The sequence below is a fragment of the Phyllobates terribilis genome, unplaced genomic scaffold, assembly GCF_046119375.1.
Source record: "Phyllobates terribilis strain yellow unplaced genomic scaffold, ASM4611937v1 Scaffold_7__3_contigs__length_470593459, whole genome shotgun sequence".
NCBI lineage: Eukaryota > Metazoa > Chordata > Amphibia > Anura > Dendrobatidae > Phyllobates > Phyllobates terribilis.
Genome location: NW_027362767.1, coordinates 50,192,931 through 50,218,743, shown reverse-complemented (window position 1 = coordinate 50,218,743; position 25,813 = coordinate 50,192,931). Strand labels below are relative to the sequence as shown.

At 43.1% G+C, this 25,813-nt stretch overlaps 1 protein-coding gene across 1 annotated transcript in view; it reads left to right on the top strand.

Moving 5' to 3' along the window:
- CCDC85C (coiled-coil domain containing 85C) overlaps nucleotides 1–25,813 on the top strand; it is a 186,654-nt gene that overhangs the window by 93,576 nt on the left and 67,265 nt on the right. The window contains exon 2 of the mRNA XM_073638534.1: nucleotides 21,314–21,390. Coding sequence (XP_073494635.1) covers nucleotides 21,314–21,390 — 77 coding nt within the window. The remainder of the gene's footprint in view (nucleotides 1–21,313; nucleotides 21,391–25,813) is intronic.

Below are 25,813 nucleotides of genomic sequence, written 5' to 3'. Positions count from 1 at the left end.
TCATGAAAATACAGAAAAATCTTTAAATGAGAAGGTGTGTCCAAACTTTTGGTCTGTACTGTATATATATATACACTGCTCAAAAAAATAAAGGGAACACTTAAACAACAGAATACAACTCCAAGTAAATCAAACTTCTGTGAAATCAAACTGTCCACTTAGGAAGCAACACTGATTGACAATCAATTTCACATGCTGTTGTGCAAATGGAATAGACAACCGATGGAAATTATTGGCAATTATCAAGACACCCTCAATAAAGGAGTGGTTCTGCAGGTGGGGAGCACAGACCACATCTCAGTACCAATGCTTTCTGGCTGATGTTTTGGTCACTTTTGAATGTTGGTTGTGCTTTCACACTCGTGGTAGCATGAGACGGACTCTACAACCCACAGAAGTTGCTCAGGTAGTGCAGCTCATCCAGGATGGCACATCAATGCGAGCTGTGGCAAGAAGGTTTGCTGTGTCTGTCAGCGTAGTGTCCAGAGGCTGGAGGCGCTACCAGGAGACAGGCCAGTCCACCAGGAGACGTGGAGGGGACCGTAGGAGAGCAACAACCCAGCGGCTGGACCGCTACCTCCACTTTTGTGCAAGGAGGAACAGGAGGAGCACTGCCAGAGCCCTGCAAAATGACCTCCAGCAGGCCACAAATGTGCATGTGTCTGCACAAACGGTTAGAAACCGACTCCATGAGGGTGGTATGAGGGCCCGACGTCCACAGATGGAGGTTGTGCTCACAGCCCAACACCGTGCAGGACGCTTGGCATTTGCCACAGAACACCAGGATTGGCAAAGTCGCCACTGGCGCCCTGTGCTCTTCACAGATGAAAGCAGGTTCACACTGAGCACATGTGACAGACGTGACAGAGTCTGGAGACGCCGTGGAGAGCGATCTGCTGCCTACAACATCCTTCAGCATGACCGGTTTGGAAGTGGGTCAGTAATGGTGTGGGGTGGCATTTCTTTGGAGGGCCGCACAGCCCTCCATGTGCTCGCCAGAGGTAGCCTGACTGCCATTAGGTACCGAGATGAGATCCTCAGACCCCTTGGGAGACCATATGCTGTTGCGGTTGGCCCTGGGTTCCTCCTAATGCAGGACAATGCCAGGCCTCATGTGGCTGGAGTGTGTCAGCAGTTCCTGCAAGATGAAGGCATTGAAGCTATGGACTGGCCGCCCGTTCCCCAGACCTGAATCCGATTGAGCACATCTGGGACATCATGTCTTGCTCCATCCACCAACGTCACGTTGCACCACAGACTGTCCAGGAATTGGCGGATGCTTTAGTCCGGGTCTGGGAGGAGATCCCACAGGAAACCATCCGCAACCTCATCAGGAGCATGCCCAGGCGTTGTAGGGAGGTCATACAGGCACTTGGAGGCCACGCACAATACTGAGCCTCATCAGTAGCATGCCCAGGCGTTGTAGGGAGGTCATACAGGCACGTGGAGGACACACACAATACTCAGCCTCATCAGTAGCATGCCCAGGCGTTGTAGGGAGGTCATACAGGCACGTGGAGGACACACACAATACTCAGCCTCATCAGTAGCATGCCCAGGCGTTGTAGGGAGGTCATACAGGCACGTGGAGGACACATACACTACTGAGCCTCATCAGGAGCATGCCCAGGCGTTGTAGGGAGGTCATACAGGCACGTGGAGGACACATACACTACTGAGCCTCATCAGGAGCATGCCCAGGCATTGTAGGGAGGTCATACAGGCACGTGGAGGCCGCACACAATACTGAGCCTCATTTTGACTTATTTTAAGGACATTACATCAAAGTTGGATCAGCCTGTAGTGTGTTTTTCCACTTTAATTTTGGGGGTGACTCCAAATCCAGGCCTCCATTGGTTAATAAATGTGATTTCCATTGATGATTTTTGTGTGCTTTTGTTGTCAGCAAATTCAACTTTGTACAGAACAAAGTATTCACTGAGAATATTTTATTCATTCAGATCTAGGATGTGTTATTTGAGTGTTCCCTTTATTTTTGAAGCAGTGTATATATTTATTATTTCTCTAGCCACCTAATTCTTTCTATGTGTCCATCTATATGTCTATTGATAGATATTACTATGTAGATAGATAATTAGATATATATTGGTACTAATATAGATAAATGTGATGTGAGTGTACATAGGTTTTTCTGCAGTTGATCGGCCATTAAGCCGTTGTCGCCCCCAGATTCCCCGAGCCCCTGAGTGTCAGGTCTCCAAGCTCCAGGTGCCTTGTTCCTTCCTTCTGGCGATCTGCCTGTTTCCCTCTCGCTCCTGCTGCCGCCATGTTGTCTCTCCGCTCTCTGAGCTGTAAGAACCGTATATTTGCACAGAGCCCTCAGCACACGCAGTAATTAGCCACATTGTACAATGAGGTCTCATTAATCAACGCTACGTGTAATTACACCGTCTCCTCTCTGCATACAGTAAGTGGCGGGAACACAATATTTACCTCATAAATTACATGTTTCCACCATTTCCTGTAGAACAAGCAAATAGAGAGATGACTCTAATATTAATTCTTCAGAGAACGTGTCTGATTCTGATATCTGATGACGTGTAAGAAATTCTCCACTTCCAGTCAGAAGCCTTCACCATCCTGATGGTCGCCATTGGAGACTATTCAGGAAAGCTGGATACTGGCGGCCATGTTGGTTGTTTCCAAGCTGCCTCATAAATGGAGAGTTGTAAAGAGCATAGAAATGAGAGGAATTAAAGATGTCACCTATAGTATTGTAATAAACATTGGAGCCACGCTCAAAATGGCAGAAAGGCCGTGGTTATGTTAACTTCAGAGGATCTGTCTGATTTCCTCCATATAGGCCAACCCAACCAGAATGTTCAGGAGAATCACAAGAAAAGTGGGCAGATAGATGGATGTATGGGCAGATAGATAGATGGGCAGATAGATGGGTGGGCAAATGGATGGATGGGTTGGAGGGCGGATAGATGGATGGCTGGGCAGATGCATGGGTGGATAGATGGATGGGCTGATAGATGAATGGTTAGGTGGGTACATGGATAAATGGGCACAGAGATGGATTGATGGGCGGATAGATGGATGGGTGGGCAGATAGATGGATGGATGGGTGGACGGATAGATGGGTGGGCAGATAGATGGATGGATGAGTGGGCAGATAGATAGATGGGCCAATATATGGATGGGTGGGCAGATAGATGGATGGATGGGTGGGCGGATAGATGGGTGGGCAGATAGATGGCTGGATGGGTGAGCAGATAGATGGATGGGCCAATATATGGATGGTTAGGCAGATGCATGAATGGTTAGGTGCATGAATGGGCGGAGAGATGGATGGGTGGATAAATAGATGGAAGGATTTGTAGATAGATGTATGGTTGGGCAGATAGATGGATGGATGGGTGGGCAAATAGATGGATAAGTGGACGGATAGATTGATGGGCAGATATATGAATGGTTAGGCAGATACAGTGGTGGCCAAAAGTATTGGCACCCCTGCAATTCTGACAGATAATACTCAGTTTCTTCCTGAAAATGATTGCAATCACAAATTCTTTGGTATTATTATCTTCATTTAATTTGTCTTCAATGAAAAAACACAAAAAGAATTGTCCTAAAGCCAAATTGGATATAATTCCACACCAAACCTAAAAAAGGGGGTGGACAAAAGTATTGGCACTGTTTGAAAAATCATGTGATGCTTCTCTAATTCGTGTAATTAACAGCACCTGTAACTTACCTGTGGCACCTAACAGGTGTTGGCAATAACTAAATCACACTTGCAGCCAGTTAACATGGATTATGGTTGACTCAACCTCTGTCCTGTGCCCTTGTGTGTACCACATTGAGCATGGAGAAAAGAAAGAAGACCAAAGAACTGTCTGAGGACTTGAGAAACCAAATTGTGAGGAAGCATGAGCAATCTCAAGGCTACAAGTCCATCTCCAAAGACCTGAATGTTCCTATGTCTTCCGTACGCAGTGTCATCAAGAAGTTTAAAGCCCATGGCACTGTGGCTAACCTCCCTAGATGTGGACGGAAAAGAAAAATTGACGAGAGATTTCAACGCAAGATTGTGCTAATGGTGGATAAAGGACCTCGACTAACATCCAAACAAGTTCAAGCTGCCCTGCAGTCCGAGGGTACAACAGTGTCAACCCGTACTATCCATCGGTGTCTGAATGAAAAGGGACTGTATGGTAGGATACCCAGGAAGACCCCACTTTTTACCCCAAGACATAAAAAAGCCAAGCTGGAGTTTGCCAAAACTTACCTGAGAAAGCCTAAAACGTTTAGGGAGAATGTTCTCTGGTCAGATGAGACAAAAGTAGAGCTTTTTGGGAAAAAGCATCAACATAGAGTGTACAGGAAAAAAAAAGAGGCATTCAAAGAAAAGAACACGGTCCCTACAGTCAAACATGGCGGAGGTTCCCTGATGTTTTGGGGTTGCTTTGCTGCCTCTGGCACTGGACTGCTTGACCGTGTGCATGGCATTATGAAGTCTGAAGACTACCAACAAATTTTGCAGCATAATGTAGGGTCCAGTGTGAGAAAGCTGGGTCTCCCTCAGAGGTCATGGATCTTCCAGCAGGACAATGACCCAAAACACACTTCCAAAAGCACTATAAAATGGTTTGAGAGAAAGCACTGGAGACATCTACGGTGACCAACAATGAGTCCAGACCTGAATCCCATAGAACACCTGTGGAGAGATCTCAAAATGGCAGTTTGGAGAAGGCACCCTTCAAATATCAGGGACCTGGAGCAGTTTGCCAAAGAAGAATGGTCTACAATTCCAGCAGAGCATTGTAAGAAACTCATTGATGGTTACCGGAAGCGGTTGTTCGCATTATTTTGGCTAAAGGTTGTGCAACCAAGTATTAGTATGAGGGTGCCAATACTTTTGTCTGGCCCATTTTTGGAGTTTTGTGTGAAATGATCAATGATTTGATTTTTGCTTCATTCTCTTTTGTGTTTTTTCATTGAAGACAAATTAACTGAAGATAATAATACCAAAGAATTTGTGATTGCAATCATTTTCAGGAAGAAACTGAGTATTATCTGACAGAATTGCAGGGGTGCCAATACTTTTGGCCATCACTGTAGATGGATTCCAATAGATGGATGCATTGATAGGTGGATTGATGGGTGGACTGATAGATGGGTAGATAGATGGATGAATGGGCGGATAGATGGACAGATGGATGGGTGGTCGGATAGATGGTTGGATGAGTCTTATAGATGGATTGAAAGCGTAGGTAGATGGATAGCTAATTTGATAGGCGAATAGATAGATGAAAACCACAATTTATGAAAGGATTCTTCTGAACCCTCGTCTTACAGAAGTTGAGCCAGAAGCATGTAAGGGGCAGAGTGTGGGTAGGTAGTGGGTGGGTTACCGGCATGGTGGTCATGGCCTTTAAGATAGATTTTGTCGAAGCCTAATAACCCTCACATGGCATGCACAGCGCTCCTCCACCAGGGGCCACTTTTAGAAAGTTGGAAGTATGGTTTAATCAATAGGAAATAAAATTCAGGAGCCTTATAGAAATCCTCAGGGCGCCATTCCTCTGTATTTCCTCCTGGAAATATATGAATAAATAGACAACTCTGCATGAGTACTCTTATCAGTAAGGGGATCTATCTACACATGCTGACCGTCCAATCAGTGCAGACTGTGCAGGCACACCCCATTGACAATCGGAGCAATGACGCCCAGTTGTCAATTCATAAATTTCCAGTTGAAGTTACTGAAGGACAAATCAACACAATGTTTAAGCAAATCTGTGCCAGTGTAGTTATTTTTTGGTGCATTGGTGCACGCAGTTGTGCCCAATACTTAACTAGTGTTTGCAGCAGAGATGGATATGCTGAGGCAGGCGCTCAGGCTCATTTCCACCAGTCACTGAATTTTAGGCTTATAATTGTGCTAACATGATATTATTTTCTGCCCCGGCAGCCCATGCCGCGGGAATCACTTAATGAGTTTGTGCTTCACCAAGCGAGAGCTTATCCCCCACCAGTGTATTAGCAGTTAAAGGTGGTGAGGGCACTCGGGCAGACAATGAGGCTGCGCCATGGTATAGACCACAGTACCCTAGACTTGACTACCAGGAGCCAGTAATCGGCTTGGCTGAGCCGCTGGGTCATGTGACTCGGTGCCGCCACATGTTGACTGGATTAAAGTAGCACGAGGGACACAAAGAGGCTTAATGGTGCGAGTATGAGCCGGCCGGGCGTTCTGTTAACCCTTCATTCTCTGGTAGAGTTGAGCCCATCATTGGGGTCGATTCATCATTGTTTTTGCGCTAGCATAGCAATGGTTCCACTAGTAACTTCCTTTTTTATTTTCACCTTGTTCGGAATTTAATTAACGCCTTATTTAAGTTAAAGTTACTTTTTTTTCAATTTTTTTAAATTTGATTTAATAATTTTTTTATGTTCATCTTATGTGTTTGGTTTTCAATATCCAGATGTTTTACCTAATTCATCACTTTTGCGTCTTTTCAAAAAATTTTGCGCAATTCTGATCCAGTATTCTACTGGAGCGCAAAATCGGTGTTCATTTTTTTATTTTTTATTTGGGGTGCAGTTGAAACGATAGTGCAACTTTTTAAATCTAAAAGACCGCAGGGAAGGCAAAAGTCAAACAAAATGCGCATCTTTGAATTTGCCTTGATTCGTCGAACAGTAGAAATCAAGATAAAAAAAGTCACAAATGAATCAGGGGGTCACTATCTTTTATTTTAATTTCGCAAAGCTGAGTTTGTCATATGGCTCAACTGAAAGTGATTTGCAAAAAGTAGCGCAGCGGTGGGGTCTAGATCTAATGACCGATGTAGAAGAGCGGGGTTTCTTTCTTTCTTTCTTTCTTTCTTTCTTTCTTTCTTTCTTTCTTTCTTTCTTTCTTTCTTTCTTTCTTTCTGTCCATGTTTATCTATCTATCTATTTAACCATTGTAGCGCTGCTATATTTATGTAACAATATAACTGACTACAAACAGTTAATTCTTCTGATAATAGTCTGATTAAGATTACCTTTGATATTACAATAGAGGACATTATTTGGGGGAGGGGAGGTATGCCGATTTTCTGGATTACCCAGAATCCTCCGCTCTAATCTTTAAGAATGTCACATTCTCATTTTCCCACATTCCTAATAGGAATTTTCTTGCCTGGGCGTCTCCTTTGATCGGTCTTGAACATAAGGGAAGAGAAGTGCAAGTGTTCTAATATTTTCCAGATGAGTCATATGATTACTATAGTGAGTGCATAAGGAGGCACCGGGAGCCTCGGACCTCAGATCTTTGCCAGCCTCCCAGTGTCTCCATCCTACCTACAGTGTCGTGGTTGAGATAAGACCTGTCCGTTCCTTCATTCTGTGAACCCGTCTACCTCATTCTCATAATTCTGGAATCCCCGCAATGAGAAGTGCCTAAAAAATATCATCCCCCCCATGCCCCGCCTGTAACCGACGATCATCCCAGAGTCCATTTTTCTTTGAATTGGGATGTCTCATGTTATTAAATAGGTAAAATTGTGAAGTGCTTGTAAGATCTAGCAACTTTGCAGTTCACTTGTTAAAAATCCTTTCCGGTCTCAAAAAATAAAAAAAGTAGTTTTTTTTTTTTTATATATAGTTGTTTCCAAGGTTACCGTCCGCCTCTGCAGTCTATCAGTGTTGGCCGGTTTCCTAGGCAAAAAGTGTGTGCTTGCAAGTGCTGGGCTGAAGCTGTCTGGATTTGGCCGGCCTCAGTGGCAGGCAAAGCTGTCACTGTCAGCAGCAGAGGAGAGCGCTCAGGACCAGAGGCACGACTATGCCGCTGGTCTGAACTGACAGTCTTCATGGCAGAAGAGCAGTGCGCTACAAGATATATATATATATATATATATATATATATATATATATATATACATATACATACATACAGTACAGACCAATAGTTTGGACACACCTTCTCATTTAAAGATTTTTCTGTATTTTCATGACTATGAAAATTGTACATTCACACTGAAGGCATCAAAACTATGAATTAACACATGTGGAATTATATACTTGACAAAAAAGTGTGAAACAACTGAAAATATGTCTTATATTCTAGATTCTTCAAAGTAGCCACCTTTTGCTTTGATGACTGCTTTGCACACTCTTAGCATTCTCTTGATGAGCTTCAAGAGGTAGTCACCGGATATGGTCTTCCAACAATCTTGAAGGGGTTCCCAGAGATGCTTAGCACTTGTTGGCCCTTTTGCCTTCATTCTGCGGTCCAGCTCACCCCAAACCATCTCGATTGGGTTCGGGTCTGGTGACTGTGGAGGCCAGGTCATCTGGCGTAGCACCCCATCACTCTCCTTCTTGGTCAAATAGCCCTTACACAGCCTGGAGGTGTGTTTGGGGTCATTGTCCTGTTGAAAAATAAATGATGGTCCAACTAAACGCAAACCAGATGGAATAGCATGCCGCTGCAAGATGCTGTGGTAGCCATGCTGGTTCAGTATGCCTTCAATTTTGAATAAATCCCCAACAGTGTCACCAGCAAAGCACCCCCACACCATCACACCTCCTCCTCCATGCCTCACGGTGGGAACCAGGCATGTAGAGTCCATCCGTTCACCTTTTCTGCGTCGCACAAAGACACGGTGGTTGGAACCAAAGATCTAAAATTTGGACTCATCAGACCAAAGCACAGATTTCCACTGGTCTAATGTCCATTCCTTGTGTTCTTTAGCCCAAACAAGTCTCTTCTGCTTGTTGCCTGTCCTTAGCAGTGGTTTCCTAGCAGCTATTTTACCATGAAGGCCTGCTGCACAAAGTCTCCTCTTAACAGTTGTTGTAGAGATGTGTCTGCTGCTAGAACTCTGTGTGGCATTGACCTGATCTCTAATCTGAGCTGCTGTTAACCTGTGATTTCTGAGGCTGGTGACTCAGATAACCTTATTCTCAGAAGCAGAGGTGACTCTTGGTCTTCCTTTCCTGGGGCGGTCCTCATGTGAGCCAGTTTCTTTCTAGCGCTTGATGGTTTTTGCAACTGCACTTGGGGACACATTCAAAGTTTGCCCAATTTTTCGGACTGACTGAACTTCATTTCTTAAAGTAATGATGGCCACTCGTTTTTCTTTACTTAGCTGCTTTTTTCTTGACATAATACAAATTCTAACAGTCTATTCAGTAGGACTATCAGCTGTGTATCCACCAGACTTCTGCACAACACAACTGATGGTCCCAACCCCATTTATAAGGCAAGAAATCCCACTTATTAAACCTGACAGGGCACACCTGTGAAGTGAAAACCATTTCCGGTGACTACCTCTTGAAGCTCATCAAGAGAATGCCAAGAGTGTGCAAAGCAGTCATAAAAGCAAAAGGTGGCTACTTTGAAGAACCTAGAATATAAGACATATTTTCAGTTGTTTCACACTTTTTTCTTAAGTATATAATTCCACATGTGTTAATTCATAGTTTTGATGCCTTCAGTGTGAATGTACAATTTTCAAAGTCATAAAAATACAGAAAAATCTTTAAATGAGAAGGTGTGTCCAAACTTTTGGTCTGTACTGTACATAAAGTGCATATATACATAAAGTGTGGAGTGTCTGTGCATGTTAATAGCCCCAACGCACGTTTTGCTTAGGTTTCCTTAGGGGAGCCTATATTTGATAGGCCACCCGAGGAAGCCTACGTGAAACGTGCGTAGGCTGTTCGCTTTCTTTTGCTTTTTTTTATAGATTGGTGAGTAATTAGGAGTGTGGTCCTAGGACTTCTCATTCCCAATAATCGACCGGTGTAAATTCCCCTCTAGTTTTTTTCGACTTCCTATCCATCACGGTGGCCACGTTGACACCCTTGCCTTCCTGGCTCCATTTCATTAAAAGGGTATTCCCACCTACAAGATCCTATCCCAATATGTAGTAGGTGTAATAATAGTAATACCTCCAATTAAAAATGTAGTATAGTTCTTCTGATGAGCTATGTCACTTACTCCATGTGTAGGGTATTGCAGTACGACCATTCATATAGTGACAGTTAGTTAGTTGCTAGCGGTAATAACCATGGATACCTAAGCTACTGCAATGCGCTGCACATGGGGTAAGTAACATAGCTAATCAGAAGAACTATACTGCATTTCTAATTTGAGGTATTTTTTTATATTATTATTACACCTACTACATGTTGTGATGGGATCTTGGAGATGGGAATGCCCCTTTAATATCTTGCGTTATATATGACCAGTACGATGGCGAGAAGGAGCCTTTACATGGAGATTGGTGCGTAGGAAGTGCTGTGGTGTCGCCGCATTAACCAGCCAGATCCTTTTCACTTTATATCTGGATTGGTTGTTGCGGTCGTTAACATGTTACTTTATTATTTTTTTTATAACCTTTTCATCATATTTTAGGTTGTTTGTTTATATGAGGAACCCGCCTCTCATTTTCTTCTCGGAGTTGTGTAGGAGGAGAGGTCTCGGCTCTGGCTCGCTGCTTGCTTGGCAGCCATGTGCGTTGTTTGGGCAGATGGCGCCGTCGTCTGTGTTGTCGTCTTCCTGTTTTACAGTTTGTGTTCTTGTGACGCGTTTCTCGCCTAGACACACAATCTGTTTGTTGCCCGGGCTGCGGGTTCCATGTTTTTCCTGTTTTACCTGTTTTGTGAAATTCCCAGAATCTCTCATCTTTATCCAAGTGCCTTTTGATTCCCACTCGTTGCTTCTAGATGGTTGTGTCGCCCCCTGGTTCCTATTTCTGTCACACATACACTACCGTTCAAAAGTTTGGGGTCACCCAGACAATTTTGTGTTTTCCATGAACACTCCTACTTTTATTTATCAAATGAGTTGCAAAATGAATAGAAAATATAGTCCAGACACTGACAAGGTTAGAAATAATGATTTTTATTTGAAAGAATAATTTTCTCCTTCAAACTTTGCTTTGGTCACAGAATGCTCCTTTGCAGCAATTCCAGCATTGCAGACCTTTGGCGTTGTAGCTGTTAATTTGCTGAGGTAATCTTGAGAAATTTCCCCCCATGCTTCCTGAAGCCCCTCCACAAGTTGGATTGGCTTGATGGGCACTTTTTGCGTACCATACGGTCAAGCTGCTCCCACAACAGCTCAATGGGGTTGAGATCTGATGACTGCGCTGGCCACTCCATTACAGATAGAATACCAGCTGCCTGCTTCTTCCCTATATAGTTCATGCATAATTTGGAGGTGTACTTTGGGTCATTGTCCTGTTGTAGGGTGAAATTGGCTCCAATCAAGCGCTGTCCACAGGGTATGACATGGCGTTGCAAAATGGAGTGATAGCCTTCCTTATTCAAAATTCCATTTACCTTGTACAAATCTCCCACTTTACCAGCACCAAAGCAACCCCAGACCATCACGTTACCTCCACCATGCTTGACAGATGGCGTCAGGCACTCTACCAGGATCTTTTCAGTTGTTCTGCGTCTCACAAATGTTCTTCTGTGTGATCCAAACACCTCAAATTTTGATTCGCCTGTCCATAAAACTTTTTTTTCAATCTTCTTCTGTCCAATGTCTGTGTTCTTTTGCCCATATTAATGTTTTCCTTTTATTAGCCAGTCTCAGATATGGCTTTTTCTTTGCCACTTTGCCCTGAAGGCCAGCATCCCGGAGTCGCCTCTTCACTGTAGACGTTGACACTGGCGTTTTGCGTGTACTATTTAATGAAGCTTCCAGTTGAGGAGCTGTGAGGCGTCGATTTCTCAGAATAGAGACTCTAATGTACTTGGTCTTGTTGCTCAGTTGTGCAGTGGGGCCTCCCACTTCTCTTTCCTCTCTGGTTAGAGCCTGTTTGTGCTCTCCTCTGAAGGGAGTAGTACACACCGGTGTAGGAAACCTTCAGTTTCTCAGCAATTTCTCGCATGGAAAAGCCTTCATTTCTAAGAACAAGAATAGACTGTCGAGTTTCACATGAAAGTTCTCTTTTTCTGGCCATTTTGAGAGTTTCATAGAACAAACAAATGTAATACTCAGGATTCTCAACTAGCTCAAAGGAACGTCAATTTTATAGCTTCTCAAATCTGCCAAACCGTTTTCAGCTGGGCTAACATACTTGTGCAAGGGTTTTCTAGGGTTTTCTAAACATCCATTAGCCTTCTTACACAGTTAGCAAACACATTGTACCATTAAAACACTGGAGTGGTGGTTGTTGGAAATGGACCTCTATACACCTATGTAGATATTGCAATAAAAACAAGACGTTTGCAGCTAGAATAGTCATTTACCACATTAACAATGTATAGAGTGTATTTCTGATTAATTTAATGTTAGCTTCATTGAAAAAAAATGTGCTTTTCTTTCAAAAATAATGAAATTTCTAAATGACCCCAAACTTTTGAACGGTAGTGTACATGTCAATATTTCACCCCAATGTCTGTGTCCTATGTCGTAGATGAGCTTGCTCCTCCATATTGCTTTTTTTTTGCCTGTGGTATGAAAATTATAATTTAAAGGGGGAAATTTCACCGGGACAAAATAGCGTTAAATTATAGCATCAGTTAAATGCTAAACTAGAAGACCATAGACCAATATAAAATACACCCCCAAAGCTGTATTATGTCCCAGTAGGACAGATAACGTGAAGCATCTTCCTCAGGCCGGGAGTCCGGTCTGTAGTAGGACATCATGTGACCTGTTATCAGCTCTGCTGAGTGGCTGAGAGATCTCACACAGGGGAGGAGCTTCTGTTATGAGCAAGTTTCCAGCCTCCTGATTGGCTGCTTAAAGTAGCATAATTCAACCTTGTAATACAACATTGTTTGGGGTCCTGATTCATGTACTTGTTGTGTATGAACAGTCACGGCAGCCATTTTTTTGCAGACTATGGCCGTATCTCTGCATCAACTGAATCAGTAAGTGAGGAATGTGACTCCATTGATCATATATTTCGCTGGCCCCACCGTCACCTTCATGTGGAGGAAAGTACTTATTCTAAGGCTAACCACTGGGAAAAAAGTATGCAAATTAGCTCACTCCCACAAAGCGCCAATTTGCATCAATAATCTTTCTTAAAGTGAACCTTACATGTTCACACATGTAGGGGGAGACCGGACACTGGAGGTGAGCGAGGCCTGGAGCAGCCCCCGGGGAACATCCTCTAGGACTGGTCGCCCAAACAACTTTTCAGTTCACGTCGTCTGTGTAATGTCGCAACGTATCAGAGCAAAACAGACCTGGCAGAAATGACGGAGCCGGACTCTGACTCTTGCTGCCCATAGTTCGGACCCCATGAATCAGCTTTCGGCGTCACTCTATAAAGAGTCTATTCAATTACTCTGTCAAATATCTGAGGGAGTTTATTATAATGAGAAATTTCCGGAATGTTCTATGGATCTGCTGTTCTACTAATGGAAGGAACCACGAGTGACCAAATAACTAGTGTTGTAGAAAGTCTTGTATCTAGTAACGTGTCGTCATGACAACCGGCATTAAAAAATAATATCCTACTGCGCGGTCGCCATCACTGACTGCTGCGGACGGATATACTGTAGTAAAAACTATTCATCCTATTCCCCTGGTAGATGGAAAGCGGATGTATATATCTTTCTTTCTTCCTTCCGTTCTTTTTCATTCTATCTCTTTCTCAATCTTTCTTTCCTTCTCTTTCTTTCTTTTTTTATCTTTCTTTCTTTCTCTCTCTCCTTCATTCTTTCTTTTCATCCTTCTTTCTATCTTTCCTTCTCTCTTTCTTTTTTCCTTCTTTCTTTCTTTCTTTCTTTCTCTTTCTTTACTTCTTTCTCTCTTTCTTTCCTTCTTTCTCACTCTCTATTTCTTTTTTTCTTTCTTTCTCTCTTTTTTATATATTTCTCTTTCTCTCTATTTCTTTCTCTTTCTCTTTATTTCCTTCTTTATCTCTTTCTTTCCTTTATTCTCTCTTTTTCTTTATTTCCTTCTCTCTCTCTTTCTCACCTTTTTCTCTCTGTACTTCTCTCTCTCTCATTCATTCATTTTTTTCTTTATCTCTTATTTTTTTATCTTTATTTTTTCTCTCTCATATGTCTCTTTCAAAACAATCGTATCTATCTATCTATCTATCTATCTATTATTTATCTATCTATCTATTATCTATCTATCATCTATCTATCTATCTATCTATCTATCTATCTATTATTTATCTATCTATCTATTATCTATCTATCATCTATCTATCTATCTATTTATCTATCTATTATCTATCTATCTGTCTATCTATCTATCTCTCTATTTATCTATCTTTATTCACCTTATATCTATGTATGTATCTGGTGAAGATGTGGGTCCTATAGAAGGTGTGACCCAGAACCCTTTCCCCCATCGGCCCCATCGGAGCTACTCGGTCTGTTGCTTTCTATGGATGAGGGATATTCCCATCCAAGATAATAATGAAGTCACCTCCATCCCTGGCGGTACAGTATTGTGAGGCTTAAAGGGGTTGTCCACCTTCCACAGTTCTCATTGAGTCACTTGGGAATGCCTGGCCCCGAGGTCTATCATCCATGGGGTGAGACCTGGGTCCCTTTTTCCTTGCAGGGGGCAGCTGGCCGTGTGTTGGCAGCGATGGCCCATCCTTGTGCCATGTTCCCCGGTGGGGGGCTCTCACATACAGTGCCGCCCTTTATAGTTTGGTTATTTGACTTTTTTCCTGTCTGGATTTTTTGGTTCTTTGGGAACATTGTAGCTTTTTCTGTGGTCCACGGGTGACGGCTTTCTAGAAAATGGAGGATTAAGAGCGTTTACCGATGTCGGGCTGTAATTTATGTAACATTTATGCTTGGAAATGAGAAACGTAGAAAGAGAGAAATATAATGAGGGCAAGCGGAGCCTAATAATATACATGCAATGGTTTCCTATGAAGAAGCATCCGATATGGCACAATATGCCGCGTCAGCAGGGTCTATAGCCTCCGCACTGTATACTCTGCTTATTAACCCTTTACATACAGGGTGGTGCACATATTACAGCCCCAGGAATGGGCCAAGGCTCTTTCCCTCACTGCACCCCCCTGTCTAGTGCAGTAATGGCAGCCACCTATGCCGACACCTCGCCTTTTCAAGACAAATCTATGTATATAGTGAGGCACCCTAAGCTGGTGCATAATGCCCCATCATATTAGGTTAACGTTGACCCAACCCTCTGATTTTGGTGAGACTGGACCACCATCTAATGCATATGGGGGGCCTCCTTAGTCATCATCCACAGGGGAAGATAATAATTAGGCTCGCTGAACTGTAAAGCCCGATCCTTTTTTTCCCAGCATCTCACTCTCTTCCCCCCGTTGCAAAATAAATGCACGCTTAGACACACTGAGCGTCTATATATATATATATATATATATATATATATATATATATATATATATATATACACATATATATGAGGGAATAAGGAGAGATAGATCGTTTTCAGCTGAATGACCGGTGTGTAAGGTGTACGGGCACCTGCACACCTGGTAATGTAATTTCATGGCAATAGTTGAATCCTAGATGTAAGTACCCGATTTAACGCCGCCATTAAATAAATGTGTTTTTTTACCTGGTGTAAATGTCGCTGTTCTCCTGAATCCGACGATGTTTTTCTCTTGTTCCTGCGCCTCTGCGTTCCTGAGATATGGCCTCCTCTTTTCCCTGTATATAAATTTAGTCTTTTTAAACAAATGGGCGTGGTCCTCAAGAATCCGCCCACAGAGAAGAGCTGAGGACCTCGCCCACTTGTCTAAAAATACTAAATTTATACACAGGGAAAAGATGGTTATATGTCAGGAACGGAGAGTAGCAGAAACTAACAGAAAACATTGACATTTACACCAGACCGGCCCTGAAATGTCTCTTTCCTACCTGGGTCTTGGATCATCGTGTTGGTCTGTGAATATAATCGGTTGCCATGCTGGTCCACATTTATACAGAATTGCTTACATTCAAGCAGTGACATCCAAGAGATCTCAAGAAGCAATGTAATAGGCAGCCTGCAAAATGATGTCATGTGTGCTCCATCCGTTTACACAGGCCACATCCCCCAAATAATACATACGGCCCCCTTCATTCAAAGTGAATAGTGAAACGAGATCAGGGCCCAAAATGAATACGGACGCCTTAAACAAATACAGACTTCAGATTAGTAGTCATTCTGCTCAAATACAGAAAAGGCCCAAAACTAATAGAGACCCAGAGACCAGACCCTCCCTAATATAAGTCCACCAGACCAGACCCCCTTAACTAAGAGAGCTTAAAACCAGACTCCCTGAACTATTCCATCCCCAGACAAATCCCTTCTAAACTAAAAGAGATACCTAGACCCCTCCAAAACTAAGCGACCCTAGATCAGCCCCCAAAACTAATAGAGACCCTAGACCAGGCACTACTAAACTAAGAGACCTTACAGGTAAGATACCCCAGACGATACCCCCTAAACTAAGAGATCCTAAGACCAGTCTCCCCTAAACTAGGAGACTTCAAGACTAGACCCCTTGAACTATTAGATTCCCAGACTAGTCCCTTCTAAGCTAAAAGAGACCCCTAGGCGAGGCCCCACTAAACTAATAGACCTTCCAAATAGATACCACAGACAGAGACCCCCTAAACTGAGATCTTCAGACCAGTCCTCTCTAAACTAAGATATCTCCAGACAAGACCGCCTGAACTATTAGATCCAAAGACCTGTCACTTCTAAACTAAAAGAGATCCTTAGACGAGGCTCCCCCTAAGCAAATATTGACCCCAAAGACCACGGCCCCCTAAACTGAGACCTTGCAGACCAAAACCCTGTAATCTTATGGAGATCTCCACAGAACTCCTAAACTGATATAGACCTCCAGACCAGACCCTTAAACCCTCTAGAGAGCAGAGGACTTTAGAAATGAGAGCATCTACAGTCAGGGCGACATACTAAGAAGCCTCTCCTTTTCTGGAGGTCTCCCGTTTTTTTGTTTTTTCAGGACCCACCCTTCCCCAGTGTGTGTTCATATCTAATGTAATAGATGTGACCACACATGTCAACTTTTTGTATTCCGTTGGTCAGCAACACAATGCCATAACTTGGGTTAGCAGGTCCTATTAATTATGTCAAGCGGGAGTGTTGGGTACATATGGCCCAGGTTGGGTGCAGGCGTTTGGATCAGGAGATGTAACTTCTTCATACACGGCAGGTGGTGGTTGTGTTATACAGCCGGCATCTGCCTCTGTCAGCAGCGACCAGAGCTAGCGTCAATCGCTGCTGCTTAACTATGGTCAGTCTTGAACAGTGCCATTTTAAATGGTTTGCAATGCTGTGGGCATCCGTTTACGCACTCATCGGTACCTCTACAACATGATCTTGGGGAATCATTGGTTCTTCATGGCAGCCGGAGACCTATTGAAGACCCTCGTCACCACCATATTGAATCCCAGTCTTAGCATTATGATTTTACTACATACAGCCATAATGTAGGTCCATCAATGGAAAAAGTTTTTGGTCTCGGAAAATGGGGACACAAACCAAACTTTATATTCTTTTACAAAGTTCGGAGTTTTTTGTTAAACAATGAAAAATAACATTTTTTATACAAATTTGTTATTAATTTCATCCTACCGATGGGTCATTTTTACCGCACAATAAGTACAATAAGAAAGAAAAATGAAATAATTAAGGGTAAGTGTGTTATTTTCAGCATTTTACCCCACTTGGAATTTTTCTTTTTTTGCTTTTTAGTAGATTATATGGAAAAGTGAATGGTGTCATTCAAAACTATAGAAAAAGCAATAAAAATAGCGAGGAACAAAGGGAGAAAAAAAAAAATAACCCACAAAGAAGGAAAATTGTCTGCGTCCTGATAAGAGAGGTCTTCAGACAATGATAGTGACGCATCACAAGCCCTTCACACACCAAGATGGTGCCGAATTATTTCCCCATTTAATGTCAGGCTTGATATATAAAACATGAAGACCACTGCACAGTATTTCCCCCGGGATTCCCAGCCTCGCTATTGTCCTGTCACTGCCGACCTGGCTGCTTTCTTGTTGAAGAGATTTACCGTCCCTTTTGGAACCAGGACGTGGACTGTGATGTACGGCACCAATAACACATCCATCATCAGAGCCGTCCCCGCGACTCCAGCAGTAATACCGCCACAAGACATCGCCTTTTATTACCAATTCCTTCAAAGGGACTGGAGTCTTGACAAGCTGAGATCATGACGCATCGATATAGATGTTAGTGAAGGATTATTACATTGTACAGCGGCACAATGCAGTCAGGGGGTAACGTTCTCCTGGAATCACCAAACCCAGACCCCTCCATCATAGAAGTATGAACCTTCACTGCACAAAACATGTCTCCTCCAGAGTTCAGTGGTGACGGCTTTACACCACTCCATCCGACGCTCGGCATTGTGCTTGGTGATGTAAGGCTGCATGCTGCTGCTCTGCCATGAAGCTCCCGGCGGGGGCACAGTGTTGGGTCTGGACCTTGCAGTTATGGAGTCAGCAGAGCGCTGGTGGATTTATGCCCTCTGCTCATCACTCGGCCCATGGCTGCATACACCTCCAGGCACATAATGGCAGCTACAACATTGTAGGTTGCTCATCGTGATTATAGTTTGGACTGTTTCATCTCCATATATTTCAGATTCCATTCCTCCCTTTAAAATAAATATTGACCCTTCTCCGCCTCTCCTGCAATAAGGACAAAGCGCCGCGCTGCGAGGAGGGGGAGTCTGAGATTATTAGCTGGAATATTCCCAGAACTTTCCTCCCACCCAGGAATATTTAATGTGACCACAGTCAGCCAAGTCCACAGAGGAAAAAAACCCTGCACAAAGCAACATGGGGCTAATTTTTAAGGTCATAAAAGCATTTAGAGGGTTAATTTTAAGGAATCTCCTTTAGTTTTGTATGTTTTATAGGATATTGATTGCATCCATGTAAAAATAATGATTGGGTGGAACTGCCGTTTAAAGAGGATGTCCACTACTTTTTCATTGATAACCTATCCTTAGGGTAGGTTATCAATGTCTGATCCGTCGGGGTCCGACACCCGGCATCCCCGCCGATCAGCTGTTTTCGGTTCTGGCGGCGGAGGCCACCGGCCGGAACTGCTTGATTGCGGAGCTGCTCTGTCTTCTAGTGGTCACGACAGGTAATGCACATCCACCTCCTATTGATTTGAATCCTAAGGATAGGTCATCAATGAAAACGTAGTGGACAACCTCTTTAATTTTACCCTAAAAAGATCTTTAGGGTCCGATTCCTGGTATCATCGAGTAAAGGTACAAGTCACCGCCACGAGCCGTACAACCTTAGCAATCGCCGCAGATTTGTAATTCGTCTGTTCAGTAGGGTGTTAGGAATCAACTAGTCCGATTTGATGGACAAACCACAGTATTGTAGTCCAGTTGAACCCCTTTAACATTTTTGGGGTAAGATAATTTTTTTCTAGTTATACTCCTATCCGTTCTGCAGATTTCTATAACAATGTCGTGTATGAGGTTGAAAGTTGTTACCAAGGAGTGGAGACATTTCATTAAAGGGAATCTGGCAGTAGGATGAACCCTCCTAAGTCATCAATATGGGCACGCAGGTCATAAAAGGCTGAATAAAATGATACCTTCATATCTGCGATCCAGTGTTTTATTCCAGAGAAATCCACATTTCTATTATATGTAAATGAGCTGTTAAGATCTATGGGAGGGACATAGATCTCCCTGGGAATCTGCCTCCCGGGGTTATTATAAATAAAAGGAGGTGTTACCAGTGTGAGACATGTAGATCAGGAGCGCAGACTGTCAGTCATTACATGACTCACACTGGTAACTCCCCCTTTCATTTAAAATAAGCTCTGGTGGCCGATTCTTGGGAAGCTCTATGTCCGGCCCATAGATCTTAACAGCTCATTTACATATTAAGAAAAATGTGGATTACTCTGGAACAAAACATCAGATCACAGATATCAAGGTATCATTTTATTCAGCTTCCTATGACCTGCATGCCCATATTGACGGCTTATTAGGGTTGATCCTACAGACAGATTCCCTTTAAAGTTCTGATTTTATGATTAATTATCTGATTTTGGGTCCAACATTGGGTTCTGTATACAAAGGGCTGTCACTACCCAACTTTATAAGCCATGAGACCTTCTCACGTGTATCTATCACCTGTCAGAAGATTATTTTCGCTTGGTCAGCCCTTTAGGCCAGGAATTTCAGGACTGGGATAAGTAGGACAGTGGAGTTGTACTGAAACTTCAGCGAAGACCATCAGGAACTTGATGGTGGGAAGATCTATTACAAGAGTACATCCACACAATGTTCTCAAGTTCTGTTTCAATTGCACGATTGTGTATTTCCTAATCAGAAGTTTGAAGATAACTTGATCCTTCTGAGATACAGTTTTTCAACCTGGTGAGGTGGTCCAAAAAAGGAGGACCACCTTTAGTCTGTCTAAGATGACATAGGACCATTGCCAATGGAATGGCTGTTAACCTGGTAGTAACCCTGAGTGCAGGTCAGAAATAATTTTCTTAAAGGCCCCGCAGTCAGGGGCTACCATGTGTAAACGTCTTGGTGTCCTGCATTTTGATGCTTCTGAGAAGGCTACATTAAAGGGGACTTGTCACTCTCCATTAGGCCACGGCCCCACTATCAGTATTTGGTCAGTATTCGGTCAGTATTTTTTCTCAGGATTGGGAGCCAAAACCAGGTGAGGAACAATCAGAGAAAAGGTATAATAGAAACAAGTCACCAATTCTGTATTTATGACCCACTCCTGGTTTTGGCTCCCACTCCTGAGAAAAAATACTGACTGAATACTGACCGAATACTGATAGTGGGGCCATGGTCTTAATGTCATTTTTTTAATCCGGCTTAGTTGCCGCTGTTCTCTTGAATCCGGCGATGTTTTTCTTTTGTTCCTGCGCCTTTCTGTTTCTGAGATATGGTCCCCTCTTCCCTGTATATAAATCTAGTCTTGTTGGCCAAGTGGGCAAGGTCTTCAACTCTGATTTGTGGGCGTGTTCATGGGGACAACACCCACTTGGCTTAGACTAGATCTATATACAAGGAAGAAAGGGTCATATCTCAGGAACGCAGAGGCGCAGGAACAAAAGAAAAACATCTCCGGATTCAGGAGAACGGCGGCATTTACACCAGGTAATAAGAAATACAAATTTATGTTAAGCGACAGGTTCTCTTTAGATGGTCTGTGGGTTATTAATAAAGTTGTTATCAGTGCTCAATTAGTTTGGACGCAACAAGAACTTGGATGCAATTACCATCCCCAACTTAGATGCCCCTTATTGATGGAAAATGAGTCATGAAGACTCCCAGGCCATAAATACTACAACCTCATTTTCTTTCTTTTGTTCTAGATACATCTTCCAACTACATCCGACAACTAGAGACCAAAGTGAAGCTCCTCGAAGATGACAATAAACTTCTGACGCAGGTAAGAAAAAAAGTATATATAACATTCATATTAGGAGGTGGTAACAATGCGTCCGACGCATTAATCCACGTGTGATCGCTTATTGGGATTACTTTAATTAAACCGGGGAAAATTGATTTTTTTTTTTCTCCGCGTCTCATCTAATTTCTTTTAGATAATTTTGCCATAAGAGCCCTTGTAATTGTTTGAATAATTGCTTTTAAATGGCGATTCAGTGCTGAAGATTTTCTTACTGATGTCGAAAGATCTTAAGATATATCCCTGCTTCTTCTGCATCACAAAAGCATTGTCCCTTTATCTATCAGCTGAGCGGAACTTTCCGCCACTAGTTCTGTTACATAGGTCATCTACAATGAAAATGAGCAACTTTCTGCAATACTTTGTCTCATTACTTTCATGTGCTAGATGTCAGTGTGTGGAATATGGAAACTTTTTTTTTTTGCACGGTATGCTGAGAAACAAGAAACCCGTAAAAAACAACCTTCTTGTGGTCTGTAGTCATAAATCCTCACAGAAGCTTGGAAAAAGACAGATAAAAAGGTTACACACTCTTGTCAGAAAGAACTCGCTGACTGTTTCTCAGTTAACTCATTTTACAGTCAGCAATAAACGGTGCAATACAGAGGCAATAGAAGAAAAACTGTGCAATGAAACTTAATTGTAAAAATAGTTCTTAGCCCCAAATACATGCATTTGTAAAAAAAATAAAAAATTAGTCCTTAACTTAGGTCCTCACTGAACCGGAAGAACTCAATTTTGTCATTCACCCCTTATAAAAGAGTTAATCATGATTTTTTTTGTCTGGTCTGTTTTGCAGCCAGCGGCATTATTGACATAGTAATTAGATAAATGGCGGTGCTCCGTAATGATCCGCATGATGCTGTGGTTCATTAGGACGGTGGCGTGAGACACAGCGGGGGGCTCCTGCCATATTTCATGCAGTTATCAGGAACGGATCTGTGATTATTGATGCCTCTCTTTATGGACTGTAGGAAGGTCATCGAGGTGTATAGATAATTAACCGGTGGTCCCATCTGCCTCCAGGGGGGAAGATTACATGCGACTGGGAAAGGTTTATACCCCTCCTTTTCAGATATGGGGTAATTAAGTCATAAATGGCCCAACCGAGCGGTTCTTAATGTTTTACATTAACCGACTTGTGTCATGTCTTGTGGCGCCAGCCTAATAAGCCATCCATCATGTCCGCGCTCATCCCTGTGTCTGGGGATGATAATGCGGGACACAGTTATATCGTTGCTGAAGGCATTTACAGATCAGCGACGTTGGGTAATGTGGCATAAAGATGTTGGTGGTACAACTGCAGGTTCCTGATGTGTCTGTAAGTAGTGCCCAGGAGGGGCATCAATGGGCACACGAGATACGCACATCTCTACAGCACGGGTCCACAACTCAGAGTCTGATAGGTCCGCTGACCCTATAAGTCATTAGTCAAGTGCCATACATTCTTACAGCGGACCTATGAGACACCCTATTCCACAGGGTTCATCTAATGTTATTGTGGCCTTGTAGGATGCTCTGTGCCATAGGGTTCATTCACAGTTTCTGTGGCCCTATACATTGTATATAAAAGGTTTAGCCATAGTTTGTGCACCTATAAGAAACTCTATTCCATAGGGCTCACTCATAGCTGCACTATCATAGGGCACACCCATAGTTTCTCCAGGCCTATAGGACAGCCATATTTTCAGAGAGCCTACAATAGGTGAACCCATGGTATAAAGTATTCCTTAGGCCCACAGAAACGATGGGTCAGCCCTATAACTGACTGTTTCTTGGAGGTCCACTGAAGCTATGGGTCAACCCTATAGTGTGTAGTATCCTACAGGACCTCAGAAACAATGGATCAGCTGTATGGTCTACAGTGTCCTATTCACTGAACCTAGGGGTCAGTTCTATGGTTTAAAGTGCCCTATAGGTCCAGTGAAACTAGGGGTCAACTCTATGGTTTAATGTGTCCTATAGGTCCAGTGAACATAGATGTCAATATCACTGACTCCTAATCTTGCACATTATGCCTAGAGTTGGCTGTTGGGTAAAAAGTGTGAGACTGGGGGGGTCAGTTCTATGGTAAACTGTGCCCCTGTAGATCCATTGAAACTATGGGTCAACTCTATGGTCTAAAGTGTCCTAGAGGTCAACTATATGTTGTAAATTGTCCTACAGGTCCAGGAAAACTAGAGGTCAACTCTATGGTCTAAAGTGTCCTATAGGTCCAGTGAACCTAGGGATCAATACCATAGAGGTGATCCCTAGTCTTTCACATGGTACTATATTGTTGATTGTATGGTAAAAAGTGTGAGACTGGAAGATCAATTCTTTGGTATACTGTGCCCCTGTATGCCTGTGCAACTATGGGTCACCTCTATGTTATAATGGGTCCTAATGGTCCACTCAAGCTAGAGTCCAGCCCTATACGCTATGTACTTTAGGTCTCTTGAGACGTCTGTCGGTCTTCTGGCATCCAGTGTCCTATAGTTTGACTGAAGCTCTGAGTCTGCAGGGTCTATAGAATATGTAGCACAGAATCCCATTATATCCCGAGCTTCTGCCTCGTCCTCATTTTAGTTAGGACGAGCGGATCGAAGAATCTTCCGCTTTGCCTGGCAAGGAGAGAGAAAAGTGATTTGATTGCACGTGAAGTTTGGCAGTAGGCAGAGAGGACTATTACCATAGCAGCACATTACTTCTGCTTCAAACGCTTATTACTGGGTCAACCTCTGACTACTGAAAATAGAGCACATTCATCCCGCAAAGTCCGGAGTTGTCTCTTTCTATCCGCGTTATGGGTTTACAGAGGAGAAAGAATCTAATGGCCACGGCTTTCCCGACACGCACCCTGAACATATAATCCCAATTTCTAAGAACTATGTAATTAATTTACATAGGAGGATAATGGATTTTATTTGTTAATGAAATGAGCTCGGATTAGAATTATGGCCCTTTGTGGTCCATGGTGGGTGCTCAAATCTGGGAAACGTTCCCAACCCCCCACCCCTATTGTTGGACCTTGATTTCATTTTTCTATTGCTGTCATTTCCATGAACAGGAATCAGAATTCTTCCTGTCTATGTCTGGAGATCTGTGACCATACCGGTCACGCACCCGACATCTCCTCTAGGTCAGGAGAACGTACGTGTCAAAGCCCCGCAGCTCCCATCAACACCAGTGTACAGGTGACAGACAATGGCTCGTTGTGTTGGTTGAGGCTCGACTCGTTGATTCCTGCGGCCCGGGATTGTGACCTGAGATGCTGAAGATGACAGCTGCTCCTGACATAAGAGCTGGCCTCATGTCTTCTGTGTAACCCCTATGGAGGGGATTAGCAAACGCACAAGACCCACCAATCTGTTTTCTCTGTCTCAAAAGCAGGTGGACTCGGCTTAGATGCAAAGATGAACTTAGCATTCATAAGTGGTTGGTTTTTTTCTAAAGGTTCATTAGGACTTTTATGCATTGACAGGATATTGTGCTCTATTTTTTTGGAGTTTTTCAGTATTATACAGTTTCAAACCTCTGGTTTTAGGGAGTGGCAAGTAGTATGAGATGGTGGCCACCTGTAAGAGGATGGAAGTCAGTGAATATTGACATGAACTGGGATCAGAAAGAAATGGGCTCCAAGTCTTGGGATATGTATATTGTGGCATGAACTGGGATCAGGAGGGAATGGGCTCCAACTCTTGGAATGGGTGTATGGTGGCATGAACTGGGATTACGAGGGAATGGGCTCCAAGTCTTGGGATGAGTGTATGGTGGTCTTCTAACACAGGTGCCGGAATGCAACGCACAGAGACCACAAGGTGGGAACAGTCTGGGGTTGATATAACTATTTTATATATATATAACAATTATCATAAAGGGGTTAGTAACAGTGGAAATCAACAGTAACTTGAAATAACACAAAGGAATCTTTCAACAAGTAACAGTAAAGTTCTTTTCTGCAGTACAGTGCACCCAGTTCTGCTTGATTTCGCCTGGCCAGCAGATGGCAGCCTTACCTCACTAATGGCACATCCTGCAAGAGTTCTTCTGATGTTGTTTTACTGTCTTCTACTACAGTCTGAACTTGTATCAGGAGGGAATGGGCTCCAAGTCTTGGGATTCGTGTATGGTGGCATGAACTTGGTTCCACTTTCCTCCTAACACATGTTATGCAAAACAATCAATGTGTTTGCACCAGTTTTGGCTTAACAGGCCGTTCCACCTTTGACTTGTTTCAGTCCTTAAGCTTAGTGTGTGTAAAAATAGCAAAATGAGTCTTAATTACCCACTGCTGATGCAGTGGCGCCTCTTCTTTACTGTTCCCAGTCTTTGTTGACACTCGTGCAGAGGTGATGTCATGACTATAGCATGTGACCTCAGCAGCCAATCCTTGGGCTTAGAAGTCATGTTGTTATAGGCAGTG